General features: G+C 35.9%; 1 protein-coding gene across 1 annotated transcript in view; it reads left to right on the top strand.

The window, feature by feature from the left end:
• Positions 1 to 21436, top strand: part of LOC139694559 (neuralized-like protein 4) — a 69180-nt gene that overhangs the window by 32658 nt on the left and 15086 nt on the right. The window contains exons 12-20 of the mRNA XM_071593059.1: positions 653 to 999; positions 3990 to 4183; positions 4297 to 4394; positions 7539 to 7689; positions 10432 to 10579; positions 10694 to 10820; positions 16598 to 16751; positions 18025 to 18191; positions 20026 to 20353. Of these exons, the coding sequence (XP_071449160.1) occupies positions 653 to 999; positions 3990 to 4183; positions 4297 to 4394; positions 7539 to 7689; positions 10432 to 10579; positions 10694 to 10820; positions 16598 to 16751; positions 18025 to 18191; positions 20026 to 20353 (1714 nt within the window). The remainder of the gene's footprint in view (positions 1 to 652; positions 1000 to 3989; positions 4184 to 4296; positions 4395 to 7538; positions 7690 to 10431; positions 10580 to 10693; positions 10821 to 16597; positions 16752 to 18024; positions 18192 to 20025; positions 20354 to 21436) is intronic.

Here is a 21436-nt window from a genome sequence, read left to right as displayed (position 1 = left end):
ATATACTGAACTTCTGTGATTTGGACTTCTTAGCATATGTGTGTACGTGATTTGTATAAAAAGTATCGGGGAAAGATTCGAAAAAATAGATATATTTCAGATATTGCTACAAATTGCAAAATTCTTCAAAGTACATCCCTTGAATGCCGACACACTAATGCCAGTGACTTTATCCATGCCTAGAAGGCTCCCTGATAGGCTGTTTACGTAAGGTCCTTAAGGGTACGCATGCAAGCTTCTTTGATGGCACTTAGGGTCCCATGGCAGGGTTCTTTGAGGTAGGACTTCACTTTTGGGAATAGGAAATAGTTTGCTGGTGCCATGTGGGGACTATAAGGGGGTTGGGGAATCATCATGATGCTGTTGCGGAAGTTCTTCCTAAACAGGCACTCAACTCTGCTCTTGGTTGTCCATCAAGACCTTCAGGATGAGTTTATCACAGATCTTTCGCATCAACAAATTTTCAGTGAGTGATAATAGGGTGCACTGTCATTTTATCAATGCCAATAGGATATGCGATCTTCCGCACACTTAACCAATGGTCTGAATTCAGCACCTCACCGACATGTCAAGAAAAAATTGTTAATGATAGTTTTTGTACAAATCTTGTGTGTGTGTTTTTTTCTGAAATGAATGAATGTCATTATTCCAGGTTGGTGATAGGGTTGGAGTAATGCGAAGGGACACTGGTACATTACATTTTTTTGTAAATGGAATTGATCAAGGACCTGCTGCATCAAACATCCCTGAGGCCACATATGGTGTCATTGATTTGTATGGTCAGGCAGCTCAGGCCACTATCATTGATCCTTCTTCACCATTTTCATCATCTGCTGCCGTGCATAGCATTTTGTACTCATCAGCATTCCCTGGGCAGTTTCCTGCTTCTTCAGTGTCTCAATATGGTCAATCTGCCAACATTCCAGCTTCATATCAGCATGGTCTGCATTCACCAGCAGACACTGTGCGATCAGGATTCTCAAATGCGGCTCTTTACAGGTATTACTCATTGATTTACTTTCAAACTAGTCACAGATTGACAGTATTTTACTTCATATAGGAGAGTGGTTGTTGCGTGAGCATTGCATAGCAGTGAAGAAAAGAGTTTTGAGAACACTTTTCCCTGCAAATGATCTTTGAAGTGGTTTGGGGTATGGGATGAAAATTGAAAATATGATCCTGAGAGTCTCACTATTTCACAATTCTCTTTGTAATGTGAAATTGAAATTATTGATGACTCAATTCTAGTGCCGTTTCAATTTTTGGTTTATTTTAGGTTTGGTTCTTAGAAGAACATTCTATCATTCTGTATACAGCCGTAAACAGATTTTGTTAACCTAGGTATTTGAGTTACAATTTCTTTGTTCCTGGAACCAAACTTAATTTCAGTTATTGAATCTTTTTTGATCCAATGTTCTTTTGACTTATTTACTCAATTCATGATAAAACCTTGCATTTGCTTATTTTTTTACAAATTAATGAATCAAGCATTACAAATTTGGCTGAACCCAAGTATTAACTGCTTTCTATTTCATTCTTGGGGATCAGAATGGTGTGGTAGCTAATGTACTGGATTCCCATCCTTAGAGGGTTTGAATCCCAGAGATGGCAGGAGTTTTCAATGGTTTTCTGATCCCTAATGAAGGTGCTATGTGAAGATCGCTTCAACTGGAGTGCTTCATCTGTCAGATAGGACATTTGACGGTGGACCCTTTGTTGCCTATCATTAAGAGTAGACTAATGCTGATGCCTGAGTTCTCTTCCCGTTCCTCCATTCCCTGAAATTCCGACCCTTATGAAAGTACCCAGCTATCTCTAATGGCGAAAATGACCTTAGGTCAATTCTTTTAATGACTACTTGTACTACTAATTTCATTCTTTAACCATTAAATACTTTGTGAGTGTGCTCCTTACCCTTATCCACCATCCTCTGTTCCAGTGTATTGGTTAGTTTACTTGTCTGTTTGATGTCATATTTCTCTGTCACAAATGTGTGTGGCACTTTGTGTCCATTGCATGGTACAGAAAAAATTGATGTTTGTCAAGCATTATTTATATTATGGTGGTAAGTATGAAGCTTTGACACATTAATGCAGTAAAAAGTTGATGATTGATATAAAATCTAATGTTGTCAAGGATGAAAAAATTATACAAATAAATTTGATTATTGATTGGAATCCGAGTTTGTTCCTCATGGGAAAGCTGGTTGTAACTTAAGTATTCTAGAGAGGAGGCCTCCCCGTGATATCACAGAATCCACTGAAGTGGATAAGAATGGCAGTATAATATTATAATCCAATCTTTCATGAAAGGACACGTACATACGAGGTCTGTTCAAAAAGTATCGTGACTTTTGTATTTTTTCAAAAATTATTTATTTATTCATGAATATCTATTTTGTCCCCTTCAAAGTAATCCCCATTAGATATTATACACTTGTGCCAATGTTTTTTCCAGTCCTCGAAGTACTTCAAAAAATCATTTTTTGTGATCTTGTTCTGTTCCTCCTTCGATGCAGTCTTCATCTTGTCAATTGTAGCGTAGCGTCATGTTTTATGTGGGCCTCTTCAGTTTCGGGAGCAAGAAATAGTCACTGGGGCCAGATCTGGGGAATACGGTGGCTGCGGCATCATTAATGTGTTGTTTTTGGCCAAAAATGGTGCAAGTAACAATGTGTGAGCAAGGGTCTTGTCATGGGAAAAAGTCAATTTTTGTTCTTCCACCAATCTGGGAGTTTGTGGTGGATTGCTTCGCGCAAATTGCACATAACTTCCTGGTAATATTCCTTATTTACCGTTCTACTCTGTGGCAAGAACTCATGATGCACATCGCCGCTGCAATCAATGAAAACTGTTAGCAAAACTTTCACATTTGACTAAACTCGGCGCACTTTTTTTGGTCTTGGCTCGTGCTGCAGCTTCCTTTGGGATGATTGAGCTTTAGTGTTCACGTCATAACCATAAACCCATGATTCATCACCAGTTATGATCTTCTGGAGTAAATTTGGGTTGTCGCGAACTGAGTCATTAGCAATATTAATGTGTTGCTGTTTTTGGTTGAAATTGAGCATGAATTGAGGTACGAATTTTGCGGCGACCTGTGACATGCCCAAATCATTGGTAAAAATTGAATGGCACGAGGCAATCGATATTTTTAGGTCCTCAGCAACTTCTCTAATGGTGATTCAACAATTGGCCAATACTATTGTCTTCACTTCATCAATGTTTTCGTCTGTCATTGACGTATACATAAACGTTGCTTCGGTCCAAGGTAGCTTCTCCTTATGCCACAGTCAACATTCGGAATGCGTCTGTGCACTTAATTTTGTTTTTCACAAAAAATTTGATACAGATTCTTTGATCCATTTTTTGGAATGGGCAAAAATCAAAGATTAGCCAAAACACATCCAAGCAAAACAGCTGCCAACCCCTAACTGAACTTTTAAAATGGCCGAACTTTTTGACTTAAGTGAGAAACATAAGTACAAACATAATGCCACAAAAAAATCGAAAATCAAGTATATTTAACCCGAGAAAATTTAAATTTGCAATACTTTTTGAACAGACCTCTTATTTACTTAATATTCAAATGTCATTTCACTTGGCCAATTGCCATTCAAAGGAAAATTATATTTTGACTAATGCTCTGATAAAAAAAACACAGTAATCAACCTGAAGGTCGGTTTGGTAGGTGATGGCAGAGTTCACCCAGTACTAAGCCCAATGGCGTGTGAAATTCACACAGGGTAGGGGGGCCAGTTCCTTTCCCTGTGCCAGTTATGGTTTCCAAGGAAGATCTGGTACTCAAAAATCACATAGCTTGGGTTGAGCTGCAGGTGCCCAGAGTGCCCTCTGGTCAGCAGTCCAACGCTCTACCCCCTGGACTACCGTAACCAACTAATATGTGATCAATAAAAAATGTTCTTGAAAGACAAAATAGGTAATAGTAATTTTTTCAGCTGTTAACTCCAAATTCTTTCAAATTTTTAGTGATTTGCGGTTTCATCATGTGCATGGGAAAAATGCAAGAGTTTCAAACAATGGACTTACTGCTTCTCGACCAAGGGCTTTCGGAGAGTTCAATGATGCCATCGTTATAAGCAACAGAGCATTGAGAGAAGGAGAAATGTTTGAAGTGGTCATTGAGAAAATGGTTGATCGTTGGTCTGGCTCTATAGAAGCTGGTAAGTTAAACAACATAAGTACTTTTAAGAGGATGTATTAGTGTTTTTCGCTAATAGAAGATAGATAAATATGAAAAATATTATCTTACAAGTTTCGGCATAATTATTTTCAGGTGTTACAGCCATCAAGCCTGATAACTTAGATTTTCCCTGCACAATGACAGACATAGACCATGATACCTGGATGCTGAGTGGATCCTCTGTAATGCAGGTGGGTCCTGTTGATTATGCGCATATGCACAATTCGTTGTAATCTGGAAGCTTGCCATAGTTCCTTGAGGCATTAAATCATATAATCACCTTAGAATAATTTCAAATGATAATAGGATAAAAATTATATTGTAAACATTTTCGTCTACTACCTATGTTACAAGTGTAACACTTCCCATTTCTTAGTCTTGTTTTCATTATGTAATTCTATTCTAATGTTTGCTTCAGGTTGTTACTGGAATGAATAGATAGTTAAAATTATTACAATTTACAGAGGACTGGAAATTTCATTTAATGGATGAAGTTTTTCCTTGCATTTTATTATATGCTTTTGAATTATTTAATTCATTAGTAAATATGATATCACTGCTTTAATATTTGCATAATCTATCAAAAACTTTCTTAGTATTTTAGAATTTTCAAAGTTTTATTATCGGGTAAGTGAGTAGCCCTCAATACTCATTTTGAATATATTACTTCGGACTGTCAGAAAATGGATAATGAGAGAAGAGGAGATATTTTAGGACCAAAAAATTATCTATCTTTCTTTCAACAAAATGGAATGAGTTCATAAAATGACTATGATAAATCATATCACTACAACTTACTGATGTGTTGATTCCATTGTTTTGCACTTCTGTTAATATATTAAATCTGCAGTCAAGAAAAAAAAAATTTTTCCAGGGAGTTTTAAGAATTCACTGTTCAAGAGATTTCCTAAGTAGGTTGGTGTACATATTCTATATTCTAAGATATGCACATATACAGGGTGCGGCGCTTGAATCTGGACAAAATTCAATTTGAATTTCCTGCCATATCATAGATCCAAATAAATACTGGAATTTCACCACCTAATTCATAGCACAGAGCCAGATATCATTATAGGAACTGAAAGTTGGTTAACAGATGATATCGCAGACAGCAAAATATTTCCCAAGTCCTTCACAGTTTATAAAAATGACAGACAGAAGAAAGTCGGAGGAGGAGGGTTTATTGCGGTTAAAAACTCCAGCGTCAGCAGAGCTGAGTTATTTCCTGATAGCTGTATAGTAAGTGTTCAGTGAAAGAATACGTCTTTGCTTAGTATAGACCACCCCACACTGGCGATAGCTCAATACCAGATCTAGAAAAGCCAATAAAAAGCTTTAAATCCCACAGCAATGAGCATAGTGTAATTATTGGTGGCGATTTTAAATTTCCCACAGTAGATTGGAATTCGTACAGTTTTATAAATGCAGGTAAAGACAAGGCTTATTGCGAGGCCCCCTTCTTTACGTTCACCTCGAATTCCCTACATCAATTAGTCACTTGACCAACAGGGGGAAAGAGCATTCTTGATCTATTAGCTACAATTATACCTGCAAAGGTCTTAAATGTAGAAGTTATTGACAGAATCAGTGATCACAGGGCTGTTAACGCTAAATTTTCTCTAAGCATAGAAAAAGCTGACAAACCTAAGAGAAAGGTTTATTTATTCAATAAAGCTGACTATGATGGCTTGAAGTGTGTGTTAACTTAGTTCCTTTCTTAGATTGACAAATTAAGCAAAACCATGAGTGTTGAGGAGGCTTGGAATGATTTTCTTGCGATAGCACGTTAAGCAATACAGAGATTAATATGTAGCAAATATTTAAAAGAGAATAAGGAACCCTGTTGGTACAACTCTGAAGAAAGGAAATCTCTAAGGCAGCGAAGGGTGTGCCATGCAAGAATGAAAAATGCAGCTTAAGATTCCTCCCCTGATAAAATCAACGGAACCATGCAGATTTACAAAGCATCTAGGTCCACTGCCAAGAAGGCCTTCCGGAAGGTGGTAGCAGAATTCAAAAGGAGAAAATTAGGTGAACATTTAAATGATAACTCAAAGATGTTTTGGTCCTATGTAAGGAGAAATGCAGGGAAAAAGTCCACCATAAAATCATTGGATAACAAAAAGGGGGATAAAGTAGCAAGTAGTTTAGATAAAGCCAACATATTATTAAACTCATTCTTCCAGAGTGTTTTTAACTTATGCTCACAGAATATACCCGAGAACCTTCCAAGAACATTTCAGCAACCAATGCAAATGTTTAAACACATTAATGTGTAGTGATGTGAATGCAAAAAAAAACAAGAATTCATTATATAGCCTCTCTCCAAAATTAATGGAATATAAATGGCATTGAAAAGTTTCATCTTTATTGGTTGAGGGTTGCCATTTTTATGGAATAATTATTTGAAGAAGTTAACTGAAACAGTTTTGATTCATTATATCTTTCTTAGGAATTGACAGCAATATTTATAGTTACTTTATTTCAGCTACATTTTGAAAATTATACTAGGAGTGTCTTTTGTTGTAGAGTGTTCGCATATGTTAGATTTCAGATACACTTGTGCATTGAAGTACAGATTGATCCTGAGCTTAAACCTCATTAATTTTTAGGTTTACATGCTTCTTTTAATCTGATTAACTTTATGCTGTGATAGTATTTATTGCAATTTTGCTTTTAAAATTAAAACTTCTATTAAATATTCATTTATCACATGTTTTAATTAACATTTGCTTTAGAATTTTTTGAATATCAGATATAGATATCAAAGTGAGGACCTTAATTTCTTTTTTCCAAACTCAAGAAAAATCCTTGAAATTATTATGTCTATGTATTTGCAAATTATTCCCCAATGACATTCATTATTGCTATCAAAGCATTGTATCACTATATCATCCTATAAAGGTGAATGATTTATCAAAATTGATAAATATTTTTTGTTGATACGATATCATGCTCTTGTAATTTGTGTGTGTCTCATCCAGTAAATATTCACTTGCAGACTTTATCAGCTTAAGATGTTGCTTACCATGCCTTCAAAGCATTGCATGTTTTGTGAAAATTTATTTTTTCCAAGGAAATGCTAATCGCAGTGTTTATTTTTTATAAAGTTGCATAATTTCAACGCATGATATATGCTACATGTGATAAATGACTTATCTATGAGGATCACTGCAATTAATGAGGTTTCTTACCAGTGATATAGATTTGAATTAATATTTATTGATAATATAGCATTGTTGGTATCAGTAAAATTATTATCTATTTAAAAACCACAGTGTACTTTGAATGAAATGCATGTGTAATTGATCTGTGTACAAATGAAAAATATGTAGGATGGTGTGACAGTACGGAATGGCTACCGGTGTGACCTGGACTCGCTGGAGGTGGGCAGTCGGATAGGGATGATGAGGCATGTTGATGGATCCCTCCATTATTATGTTAATGGGGAGGACCAAGGGATGGCCTGTGAGAGCATACCCCCACGTAAGTGACTTGACTGCAAGGATTCTTGTGCCCTAATCAGTCATGCAATACTACCTTTTGAGAAGGCCTTGATTATTATGTATATATGACTCTAGTGCAACATACTGTTCAATGCCTCAAAGCATTAATTTTCCACTTTTTATCGGAGATGTAGAGGGCATTCCTGTATTAACATGCACATGCACAAATGATATAATTTTTTTAGTTACATTTGTAATTAATCACTGGGCAAAATGTTATTTAATGGCATTATGATTATTGTACTGATTATCAAATGATTAACCACCTTAATATTATTTTGGTAGTTAAACATAAATTTGAATATTATACTATTGATGGCATAATTAGTTTGCTTGAAATATTTTAAAGAAGCACTTGCAAATATGTTGCCATTATTAAGTTGCGCAATTTAGTAGATAATGGTTGTCTACACAATATTCATGATAACTGGGTAATTGATAAACTGTATGCTGTACTTACTTTCTGTCCACAATCAATATATTAACTCCTTTTACTATTATTGTTGTTATTGACAATTAATGAATGTCATGCCATGAGAGAAGGCATTCAAATATATTAGTTACCCGCTCCAAAGTTCCTGAGAAACATAAGCCCTGCGAATGGTATCTCTTCCTAGTATGCAGAAATCTAATGACATTTTGAAACCATTTTAATTCGGATTTAATGATCCCAACAACCATACAGTGTGATTGCTTTATTTATAAAACTTGCATGCATTTCATCCTATTTTTGTAATAAGGAAAAAATTACATTGCATACTCATTCAATAAAACTTTTACTTTTTAAAAGTAGATAGGAAACTGGTGCTTCTTTTAGAGAATCGAGATATGAATTTTTAGTCTTAGAAATAATCTGCATGTTTCAATTCAAAGTAGAAAGCCTCATTCAGTGCCATATTCAGTGAATGCTGTAAATTTGTTCTCAGAACTATATATACAGTTGTTTCATATAATTCCATGGCTCCATTGTTATTTCATAGTGTTCATATTAGAGATAAGTGGTAACAAAATGGTTTTATGTCAAGTTCATAGACTTGAAAGACACACTTATTCTGTTACTATTTTATATACCTTTTAAGGGACAGGCTTCTTCAAGAATAAGTGGTTCCATGATTGAAAAGTAATTCCTGATTCCAATTTTTCATCCATAGTTTGCTACATTAGAAATATTTATCACATAAATAATACATTTCCTATGGTTATAAAAGAAATTTTTAGTTTGTGTTACTTAAACTGATGAATACTTGTAATAGGTACATGGAATATAATTCTATCATTTGAAGTAAATTTTCGTCGTGTAAAGACTCTTTGAAACATCAGTTGCTCTAAATGAGGTATGATTGTATATCTTAAAGTGTTCCTAACCTAAAAAAAGTATAAGTAATCAAATATTAATTTTTGAGCGCATCTTTTCCTGAAAATACAGCAGAAAAATGTATTTTTGGGATATATTAATAATAATGTATACAAATGATATTTTACTCAGTTACACATACATGCTGTGCTATTGGATAATGTTGCTCTTTATTATTTTTTTAATTTAGTCAAAATTCACCCTATTTCATAGAAGAATCTGCTAACTGAGGAAATAAAGCCACAAGCATATATTGAATTTCCTAAACTTCTAAGTTATTTGGATCATGACATAAAGCTCAGACTACAACATTGTATTATGGGGTTTTATGTAAGGACTTGTGATAGGGATTTTTTATGGTTTGATGTCTCCCCCTCTTTCAACCCTCACTTGGCTCCATCATCATCAGTATCATTTTACTCTATTAAATGTCAATTCTATCAATCCCTGATATCTTCTCTGTTTTACGTCCTTCTTAATTTTTCCTCTGTACATGTCTCTTGGTCTTCCTCATTGAATCTTCCGTGCTATTTTTCCTTTTATTATATTCCTAATCAATCCATTGTGCCTCAATATGTGTCCAATCCATCAATTTGCCCACAGTTATCCATATGGTCCTATCCTCTTCTGCTCTTCTATATATGAGGGCGATTCGAAAAGTTATGTCTCCTATTTTTTTTAATGAAAAATCAAATTAATCGAATTTATTCTCAACTTTGTGTACATCGTAGGAAAGGTTGAGCATTTAGCTATTTTTCTACATAGTTGCCTTGACTTCGGATTTGTATGTTTTTGGTTTCTTCGGTATTGCAATCATTATGCTTTTCTCAAAGTCTGTTATCTAAAATATATTTGGAGTTAGAATATTTCAAAAGCCTTAGTAGCATCTCATAAATATTGATTTGCAGTCGATAAATTGTATTATTGTATAGAATATCATATAATTCATTCTCGAAAAAATGCCCAAAGTAGGATCTCTGTGTGTTATTTTCACTTATTATCATGGAAGAAGAGTTTTCATATCTATTACCTTACTGTCAATACTTGGCTTGCAAAAATATTTTTCAATTTCATCTAATTTAATTTAGCAATATTCATACTACTATAAATACATTCAATTCCCCTTAGCAAACACTCTCATTCACAATTCACCACTCCTATGGCTACATTTTTTCCTGAAATGATGGCTAGTAAATACTCATCAAAATCTTCTTAATTTTGTTGCTATCTTAAATTCAGGCTCTTAGGTCCTGAAACTTGATATTTTATTAGGAAATTCATGTGGCATCGTTGGACAGTTGTAGTCGGTAGTATATCAATTTTTAAAAAATTATAATATATTTTCATATAATTTTATTTCTTTGGCAGATATTTATGCTGTAATTGACCTTTATGGACAGTGTGCTCAAGTGTCAATCATTAATTATCAACATGGTCAAGAAAATAGTGTTGCCAGTTCACACCCTATGGCAAGTTCTCATCTAAGTCTACCACTCATTACTGAAATAACTCACAGGTAAATAAAAATTATTCTTTCCCAATTGCCATTCTTACTTTTGAGATCATTGATTGATTTTTTCTGGTTATTATCTCATGCCTCATTGTGATTATTTACCATTATTGCCAACAGGTTTAGCAGTTGTCATGGAAAAAATATTGTTCTAAGGGATGAAAACACTACAGCAACTCGTGTTCGAAGCTTTAATAATGGCCTTGTGTTTTCTGCCACTCCATTGGAGCCTGAAGAACTCTTTGAGGTAAATTATAAGCTATGTGTTGTAAGTTATGGATTCAACATAAATATCCCATGATCCACTAAAAAGGTGTATAGATTTTGTAATCTTTTCATCCTTTCAATCAATTACACCAATGCTAAAAAAGAAAAAGACAGAAAGGTGTAAAATTTTTGTAAAAATCAGTTGGATAACTCGTACATCCAAGATTCTGGCTAGAATAATTTGCCAAAGAATGGAGTAGAAAGCAGAAGAGTATTTGATGAAGTATCAATATGGGTTTAGAAAAAGTTGAGGAACAAGATTGTTGTATTATTACCATTGTTGCTCTCAGACTCATATAAAAAAGGATATAGAAATAGGAACTTAAAAATATCACAGTGCATGCTCTGGAGTCAGTCTTTGATAATGTGGACTGGAATATGATGCCACATATCCTGAATGAAATTGGAATCAACTGATGGCAAGAGATTGATTAACGTTCTATATAGAAAGCAGATAGCAGTGATTAGATGCAGTGAAAGTAACTAAGAAGCCAAAATAAAGGGGCAAGATTACTCAATATCACCATTAAGTGGACATTTAAGGGGATGTACCAGGGGGGACCCAAAAATAACAGGAATGTTGTTCTAGATTCTTTAGTTCTCAATATATTTGTTCACCTTCAAAGTATTCCCCATTGACCACAATGCACTTCTCCAAACAATGCTTCCATTGTTCAAAACATTTCTGAAATTCATTTATCGGGATTTCCTTTAGGCCTTCTAGCGATTTTTGTTTTACCTCCTCCACAGTGGCAAAGCGCTTTCCTTTCATGTCCCTTTTGAGCCTGGGGAACAAAAAGAAGTCACAGGGAGCTAAATCCAGTGAGTAGGGGGGGGTGGACAATCGATGTCGTGCTGTTTTTTGTCAAAAACTGCATCATGGAGAGGGCAGTATGAGCCAGCGCGTTGCCATGATGGAAGAACCAGTCACCTATGTGCCAAAGGTCTGCTCTAGAATCCTCTGAATTGAACTCCATGACACTCTAGACATCTCACAGAGTTGATCAATGGTTCTTCAACGGTCTTCATGAATGAGGACAGTGATTTTGTCGAGGTTTTCGTCGGTTCTTGATGTTGAAGGGCGGCCCAAATGGGATTGGTCTTCAATTGACTTTTCACCATTTTTAAAACGTGTAAACCACTCGTAGATTCTGGTTTTACTTAGGGCAGCTTCCCCATAAGCAGTCTTGAGCATACAATAGTTTCCGCGGCCAATCATTCGCGGCAACAAGAAAAAAAGTTTCACTGCAGTGCATTGCTCTTGATAATACGCCATCACGTTTTTTGCCGAAATGAAAAAAGTTGTTTCACTGAAACATCTCTCACGGATGGATTGAGTCCAGTCACAGCGACAGCGCTGCACATACTGACGCAGGTGGCGTGAGCCTGATGTACGACCGGCCGAACGAAGGCTTCCTCCACTCTCGCTCCCCACCGCAGCCCAATTTTCGTTACTTTTGCGTCCCTCCTCGTATAATATGTATGAGGTCTGTTGAAAAAGGTTGCGACTTTGGTGTTTTTTTTCAAAATTATCTATTTTGTCCTCTTCAAAGTTATCCCCATTAGATATTATTCACTTGTGCCAACGTTTCCTCCAATCCTCAAAGCACTTCAAAAAATCATTTTTTGTGATCTTCTTCAGCTTCTCCTTCGATGCAATCTTTATCTCATCAATCGTAGCGTAGCGTCGTTCTTTCATGGGCCTCTTCAGTTTCGGGAACAAGGAAAAGTCATTGGGGGCCAGATCTGGGGAATACGGTGGTTGTGGCATCATCATTGTGTTGTTTTTGGCAAAAACTTCGTGCACATGTAATAAAGTATGAGCAGGGATGTTGTCATTTGATGGTGTAAAAGCCAATTTTTGTTCTTCCACAAATCCAGGCATTTGTGGCGGATTGCTTTGCACAAATTGTGCATAACTTGCAGGTAATATTCCATATTTACCATTCTACCCTGTGGCAAGTACTCATGATGCACCACCCCCTGTAATCGAAGAAAACTGTAAGCAATACTTTCACATTTGACTAAACTGGGTGCTTTATTTTCGGTCTTGGCTCGTGCATTGGGATGACTGAGCCATTGGTTCCATTGGGATGACTGAGCTTAGGTGTTCATGTCATAACCATAAGCCCATGATTCGTCACCAGTTATGACCCTCTGGAGCAAATTTGGGTCATTGTGGACAGAGCCCAACGCAAGTCCATTAGCAATATTAATGCATTGCTGTTTTTGGTTGAAATTGAGCAATTTTGGCATGAAACGCTAGGTGACCCGTGTCATGCCCAAATTATTGGTAAAAATCGAATGGCACAAGCCAATTGATATGTTTAGGTACTCGGCAACTTCTCTAATGGTGATTCAACGATTGGCCAATACTATTTTTTTCACTTCATCAATGTTTTCGTCTGTTGTTGACATGCTCGGGTGTCCAGCATGCTCTTTGTCTCTCACATCTTCTTGGCCCTCTTGAGATAATTTTGTACCACCGATAAACATTGCTTCGATCCAAGGTAGCTTCTCCATATGCCACAGTCATCATTTGGAATGCGTCCCCGCACTTAATTTTGTTTTTCAGACAAAATTTGATACAGATTCTTTGATCCATTTTTTGGAACAGGCAAAAATAGAAGGCAAGCCAAAACATGTCCAAGCAAAACAGCTGTCAACAATTAACTGAACTTTCCAAATGGCCGAACTTTTTGGCAGAAGTGAGAAACATAAGTACGGACATAACGCCACAAAAAAATTAAAAATCAAATGTAAGCTGCAAAAATTTAAAATTTGCGATTCTTTTTAAACAGACCTTGTATACTGATGCAATGTTGACAGACTGTGCTGGCGGGAGCAATAATAATTGCTCCTGGTAGGGTCACCCATGCCAGATAGGTTGAAGGTTAGGAGCCAGACGAAAGGTAGTCCACGCAGCATCTGTTCCTCAGTGAGGCGGCTGTAAAGGCATCTCACCACAGTGGGGCGGCCATCAAGTGATGGTGTCACATTAAGAACACTATTGAGGAAGGCAATGGGAAACCACTTCAATTATCATTCCCAAGATTTAAATGATGGACAATACAGAGATTTTGAGTCCTGGCAACTACGAGGCTTGCCCAATCGGCCGTGTGTCGTACCCGGCAGTGGGGGCGGCAAGGCTTCCGCGGTCGTCATCCCACAAAACCCTTGCAAGGGAAAACCAGCAGCAGCAGGACCAAAGATGCAGGAGAAGAAGACCAAATTAGTTAGAATAGGAACGTGGAATGTTAGGACAATGATGAGGACAGGGAAATTAGAGATTGTTAAGCGAGAAATGGAAAGGGGAAATATCGATATTTTAGGTCTATGCGAGATGAGGTGGAAGGATTGCAGGGATTACTGGAGTGATCAGTATAGAATAATATACAGCGGCGGGGACGAGAGCCAACGAGGGGTTGCCATAGTATTAAATGAAGAGGTAGGAAGAAGCGTAGTCAACATAGAATAGGTAACGGATAGAATATTACTAGTAGAGATAAAAGCAGAACCGACGAACTTGGTTATTATTCAGGTATACATGCCATAGAGCGGAAGAGGTCGATCGGATATACAATCAATTAGAGGACATAATCGCGTGTGTTCCCGCAGGGAAACATTTGATAGTGATGGGGGATTTGCAATGCGATAGTAAGCGAAGGAAGAGATGGTAATGAGATAGGGACTACGGTTTAGGCACGAGGAATGACCGCGGGGAGAAAGCGAGAAAGCAGTTGAGTTCTGCAGGAGACAGGGGTTAGTCATCACCAACACTTGGTTTAGACACCAAAAAAGACGCTGGTATACTTGGAAAATGCCAGGTGACTCAGAAAGGTATCAGCTAGATTATATTCTGGTTAGATAGAGGTTTAGGAACAGTGTAATAAATTCGCACAGCTTCCCGGGAGCGGATGCGGACTCAGACCACAATTTAGTTGTCATGAAATGTAGTGTCCGTTACAAAAAGATAAGGCAGGGGCAGCGGGTTAGAAAATGGAATGTAGAAGCATTAAATGGCTTGAAAAGGAAGGAGTACAAACAGGCGGTAGAGGAAATCATGGTGGATGGTAAAGAGCTAAGTACTATCGAAGAAAAATGGGAAAGGATCAAGAAAGGGTTATCAAAAGCTGCAAAAGACACTATTGAAACCGTTAATGCTAAAAAGACTAGGAAAGTATGGATCGTGGATGAGATGATTACAAAGATGGATGAAATGATGAATGGAAGAGATGAGAAAATGGAAGAATGTAAATACAGAGATAGGAAAAATGAAGTACGAAGAATTAAACAATGAATTGAGGGGGGCAACAAATAAAGCAAAAGAAGCATAGTGGAAGACACTGTGCGAGGATATGGAAAGTTTGCAGAGGAAGGGTAAAATTGGTCCGCTATACAGCAAAGTTAAATCTTTAGCGGGAGGTAAGAAAGGGAGATCTATGCTAACAGTTAGAGATAAGGCGGGTGAAATTATAGTTGACGCAGGAAAGATCCAAGAGAGATGGAAGGAATATATAGAAGAACTGTATAGTAATGAACTTCGATCAACAAAGTTAGACATTGAAAAAGAATATGACGTAGAGGAAGATAGCTTAGGTCCAGGCATACTAGATGATGAGATAGAAAGGGCATGAAGGGAGATGAAACTAAATAAGGGCGTGGGGGTGGATAACATTCCCGCTGCACTATTGAAATGTTTAGGAAATGTGGGAGGAAGAGGCTTTATGGGCTGATCCCGTAGTATCTATGAGAAAGGAATCTGGCCAAAAGACTCTGTGAGATCAGTTTTAGTTCCTATTCTGAAAAAGGTAAAGGCTACATCTTGTGAGGACTACAGGACAATAAGTTTGATATCCCACGCAGCTAAAGTTGTAAAGGATAGATGTAGACTGGGGGCTTTTGAAATGTAGGTGTGGAGAAGAATGGAGAAGGTGAAATAGACCGAGAAGAAAACAAATGAGGAAGTACTTGGTATGGTGGGCGAAGAGAGGGGTTTGTTTGGAGATTTCCTATGGCGGCAGAAAAGTGGATGAAGGGGGTATTGACCGGCAGTGGGATGTTGAAGACTGTGATGGAGGGGAGAATGTTCGGCAAACAAGGAAAGGGAAGGAACAGGATAGGGATGTTGGACGGGATGAAGGGAAGAAGAAAGTACTCAGAGATGAAGAGGGACCTGATGTAGATTTTTTGCTAGGAGTCACAAAATATTTATTTAGGAGCTGTGTCCACCCAAAAACCTACCTTAACTGGTTGATTATGTAATAATAATAATATGAAACAAAATATGACCTTTGGATATTGGGAATTGCCTTGTGGTAAGAAAATCAAGCTAATTCATCAGCTAAATAAAAGGGATGTGGTAGAGAAGAGCTATAAAAATTATCAAAAGATAATTACCATTGGTTGTAGATGATAATAGCATTGGTTTTTAGTGCATAATGTCAAATTTTAATTTTTAGATACATATGCCAAATAATTTTTTTTTATGGTCTTCAATTTTTACATTTCTGCAATATTGAATAACAGTAAGTGTTTTAATCTAATGGAGAGCTTAAAAGGTTTTCCATAAACAATGGCCGTAAAGTAATGAATGATAAATTAACTTTAAAAATTCAACTCAGATTCCAGCTCGTAAGTATTTGATGCTAAAATTAATTCGTAAGTAAATCCATGGAGCTAAAAGGGTGATAATTGAAGGACAAATGATATAATGTGTAACATTTTAAGAAAAATATTCCCCATTCTTTTCTCTAGATACAAATCAAAGAAGTTGCCAGTCAATGGTCTGGATCATTGCAAATTGGAGTTGTTACTTTTGTTCCTTACTCAAATTCTTCTGAGCCAGTTGTACCAAACAATTTACCTGCGAGTATTGGTGGTCTGAGTGCAGAAACGTGGTATATTCAAGGTAAGGAATCAATTTAGAATTGCACCAAAATTTTCGGTTGATTAAAAAATTTGTAAAAAAAATAATGTCTGAGGAAATGTAATTAATAGTTGCATAAATGTAATTAAGGGCTGTTTCATTTTGTTTTAAGGGTGCCCTCTTCTCTATAATATGTGGATTCTAAGTATGAATAAGTTTTGATAAGACTTACTCTAGGGATCTAAGGGAAAGTGGTCTGTTAAAGTAAAGATGTACATTATTGAAGTTCTGTTGTAATTGTTTATTGATGTGCTTTAATAGTTGGCTCTTGTGTATGTTATTGGCTATGGAAATGGTTTATAACTGCTCTGATTGAAGCCAATGACATTGTATTTCTTTCTTTGAAAAAATAATATTTTGCAGGTAAATTTAGTTCAATAAAATCAGCCAGCTTTGCCATAAAATTGTATTAGGAAAGTTGTCACAGATCTTTTTCAGAGTTGATAGTACTTATTTAAGTCCTTGCAGGATGTAAACTCAGCTGTTGACATTTATTTTGTATTCAAAATGGACTTTGGGTTAGAGTTCTAAAATATTTATTGTAGGCGGGCTCGAAATTGATGCTGTTTAATTCTCAATAAATCCTAGTCAATGCTAAATAATATTAAATGCCACCTTTTCTGCAATCTTCATGCTCATAATGCTTGGATTACTTAGAAGTTTTATCTTGAACTAATTTTTTTACTTTCTGCTAGTGATAGAATGTTTAATGTCACATTGGAAAATGTTGAAATTTTCTATTAAAATAATCCTGAAAAATTATATTTGTATCTGAAAGTGATTTCTGTGCTTGAAAATTAGAAAAATACTTGTATTCATGAAAATAATCATGACAGCCTTCCTACAGCAGTGAGAGAATTTCAGTGTTTTTATATCCATTTATGCATAACCTTATGACAGTAAAGTCCGCCCATGTGTTTATTTTATGTTTTTAATGCATAGAGCCAAATGCAATATTCTTATGGTCATAGATTGAAGTACTTTCATTAATAATAGTATGTGTATGGTCTTTATTCTCCCACTTTGACTTTAGATACCCAAAGTAGAGCATTTTCTGAAGCTCGGTATATACTGAACTGGCGCTTTAGCTACCAGTCAGTGCAGGCAAAAACTCTGAGAATCTGGGATATAGGTGATTTTTAGGGGCTAAATGGTGGTTGAATATCTCATAAAATTTTCATTTGAGATAATCATAATACATTGTCCTATTGTTGTCAGTATTAGTTAATTAACAAAGCTATTATCATCTTACCAGGGTCTGAAGTCAAGCATAATGGCTCAACGTTACACTACAATTTTTGTCCAGATCTTGATTGGGTTGCTCCTGGTGACAGAGTTGGTCTTAAATGCTGTGCTGACAAGTCTTTGAGATTCTTTCTGAATAGTGAAGACCTTGGTGTAGCAGCCACCAACATAAACAAGGTATTTCCCCATTCCTTTTCAAATTAGTTGTGTTGTTTATGCAATGATGTATTAGAGACTATTATGATGAGTAAGCATGCCCTAAGAATCATAAAGTGATTTTTTTTTAAGCCGTTGCTTTGTTCAAGGTGGAAATCATATAGCTTCTTTGTCGGTTATTGTAAGTGCTTATTCCTGTTGTATCATCATAATGCAAGTGGTCTTTTTGTTCCTCGATTTATTTTATTGAAACTTAGGGAACAAAAAAATCAGAGTTATCTTAAATGATTAAATTTTAAATAATTACCAATAAATAATAGTTTTTGTGTACTTTTGGAATTATTATGCAGTGAGTATGGCTTATAATCAGCATTTTTATAGAAGTAATGAGCATGTATGTACTACCCTATGATATGCAAATAAATTGATAATTGTGAGACCTGAATGTAGAACCCAGGGTTTTTTATACTCAACAGCTGTGAAAATGATTATAAAATTAGATCCATGTTTTATATACAAGCCAATGTATGGTTCTCCTTCACATCTTTTACCGGTATCATTTTTTATATTTTTATTTGTAGCTCTCTTATTTACTGAGCTGGACAATTTGTCAGATCACAGGCTGGTAAATGCACTATACTTCTTGTGAGCTCTTCAACAAATGGGGCTCTAGGTTATTAAAATGTAACTCACTTTATTGTTGTTCAAATGAATGAATTCAATGTTTTAGTTAAATGTTTGTGTCATCAATAACCGTAGCTCATCAGTGATACAAATACATCCAGTTTTGGGCGTTATAATTTGAAGTCATCATAGCCTTGTTGTTAGCTTTGTTTGGTTATTTATTGTACTTTTTTCATTTTTATTACACTAATAGGGACATTTGAGTCTCTAGCAAATCATGGCAAGGTATTAAATAGTTTTTCTGCCTTGTCGTCCTGGTAATTTTTTATGCATTACATATTTTAGCTTGTGTTTCCATTAACACTGCACTTTTTCTATTATTTCCTAGGACCTGAATTAAATGCTGGACAGTGACATGGGAGCCAATGTCGTACAAAATGTCCTTTGTCCTCCAATGACAAAGCATTTATTTCTCATTTGTGTCTATTTTCAATAAAGTATGTCTTAGCTTATTGCTCCTAGGCTGAATGCTACCGTGTACAAAAATTATGTTTCCAATAATTTCTTTATTATTAAAATACTATGCATACGTACACTTATGATCTTTCCTTTTTAGGGTATGCAAACTCAATGTCTTTAAGTTATTTTGAGAAATTTAACTCCCTTTGCAAATTTCCACCGTATAACCTTGTCCTTGCACACATCTTCACCTCTGATACATTCATACAATGCATTAAAAGTTTCTCCTCCAGTTATTTTACAGCGAACATTGTTACCGTTCTGTTCTTAATATGCACTAAGCATTTTGTCAAGTTGGCAAAAGAAACATGAAAAATTAAAGTAACTGTTTTATGTGTAGGTTTGATGGTATCAATGGTATTACCCTTTGAAGTTTCTAGCCAAATAGAGATGACTAAATAATATTTTATTGCCTGAGAGGTAATGGCTGGAATGAGGAATTTTACTAGCATCAAAAATAGCCACAAAACAGAATTTTTATTAGAAGCATTCCAAAAAAAGGTGATACGTGCACAAAAAAGAATGGTGAAACTAGAAGATGATTGGTCTTGTGTGTAACATTTTTTACTAAAAAGTTTTATTTGATTTGCATGAACTTATCATGATTAAAATGAATTTTCTTATGATGACATCAATATTAACGTATATGTGTGCTATTTTTACCAACAAGATATTCCCCAGTGTGCTCACTCTTAATCTTTATTCTTAACAGCCAATATATGCAGTGATAGACCTCTATGGGAGCACCGAATCAGTGAGCATAACCAGCTCTGTAAGACCGCATCACACCCATCACCCTCATCACATGCTGCCTCACCCATTGGGTGTCCATAATGGAATTGTTCGCCAGCATCCAGTGCCAGGTGCACTTCAGGGTATACACCAACAAGGTGGCCCTGTATCTCATTCGTCATTCCCATTCGCCTCTGTTTCACCATCAACGTTACCCTCAGGAAGGGATGACGATGAAGATGAAGAGGAAGAGGCTGTGGCCGTCCCACCTGATCCCACCACCATACCAGGGCCAGCTCCACAACCTGGTTAGTGCAATAAGGCAGGAAAAAGCCAAAGTTCACATACCTGATAAAACTGGAAAATGTTCAGTTGTGTAATATTCAGAAAGAACATTGGATATAATTTTTAATGGACTTAAATAGACTTAATGTTTTTAGAACAAATTGAAAAAAGTTCCTGTAAATTAAAACTATATAGGATATCAATTTGGATTTAGGAAGAGTAAGGCAATGCATAAGGCATTAGCCATGATTGAAGGTAGATCTATAGAAAAGTATATGCACGGTGGTACTTAGTTTATTTTGTTGATTTTGAGAAGATTTTTGATGGAATGTAGTTGACTAAGTCATTGAATGTAAGGTGGAATTAGGAATAGCATGATGAACGGTAATATTTGATCCTGCACATGAAGGTCAGTGAATTTAGAATCAGGAAGACAGATGACAAGCAGTGGAGTAAGGGTCGGGGGTTATGTCCCACAGACTTGAACCTTTTTACTGTTGAAATTGAGAGAGCAGCATGCAGTTGACTGGAAGTAGGTATTAAATTTGTGGAGAGTTAATTTAGTTTGTATATGGTAATATATGTTTAGATAGTCATTCAGTCAAAGGATTGAAATTATTGTATTAAGGAATCAGTCTTAATGATATAAGGTGATTATAAATCATAACAACATATTCTCTAGGAATGGTAAGGCTCTTAAACATTGTTACTGTTTAAGTAGAAGAACATTAATTAGAGCATTTACACCCTATCAGTGTTGTCTCTGATTCTTTTTCATCTTAATAGGGTGAGTGCCAGATCCTTTTTGACCTTGAAGAAAAGGGGTTACGGAAGAGCTTCATTTTTTGGGTGAACTTTAAATGCTGATGATTTCAAGACTGCTCATTCATTTCAACTTGCAGAGGCAAAAACACCTAATAAATATCTCCGTAGTGAAATTTGTTCTATAAATCATCATACTGTCTTTATCCTTTGGCATAAATAGGGAAACCTTAGAGAGAAATGTATGTTCTGGGAACATGTTTTTATGATATATGCTTTGAATCCGATGCATATTAGTTTTATATTTTTCCTTCTATTCAAACTTAGGGCATTTATTCAATTAA

The sequence above is a fragment of the Hetaerina americana genome, unplaced genomic scaffold (genome assembly GCF_022747635.1).
Source record: "Hetaerina americana unplaced genomic scaffold, ioHetAmer1.1.p SCAF_50, whole genome shotgun sequence".
Classification (NCBI taxonomy): Eukaryota; Metazoa; Arthropoda; class Insecta; order Odonata; family Calopterygidae; genus Hetaerina; species Hetaerina americana.
Note: the sequence above shows the minus strand (reverse complement) of the source record. Positions and strands in the feature narration are given on the sequence as shown.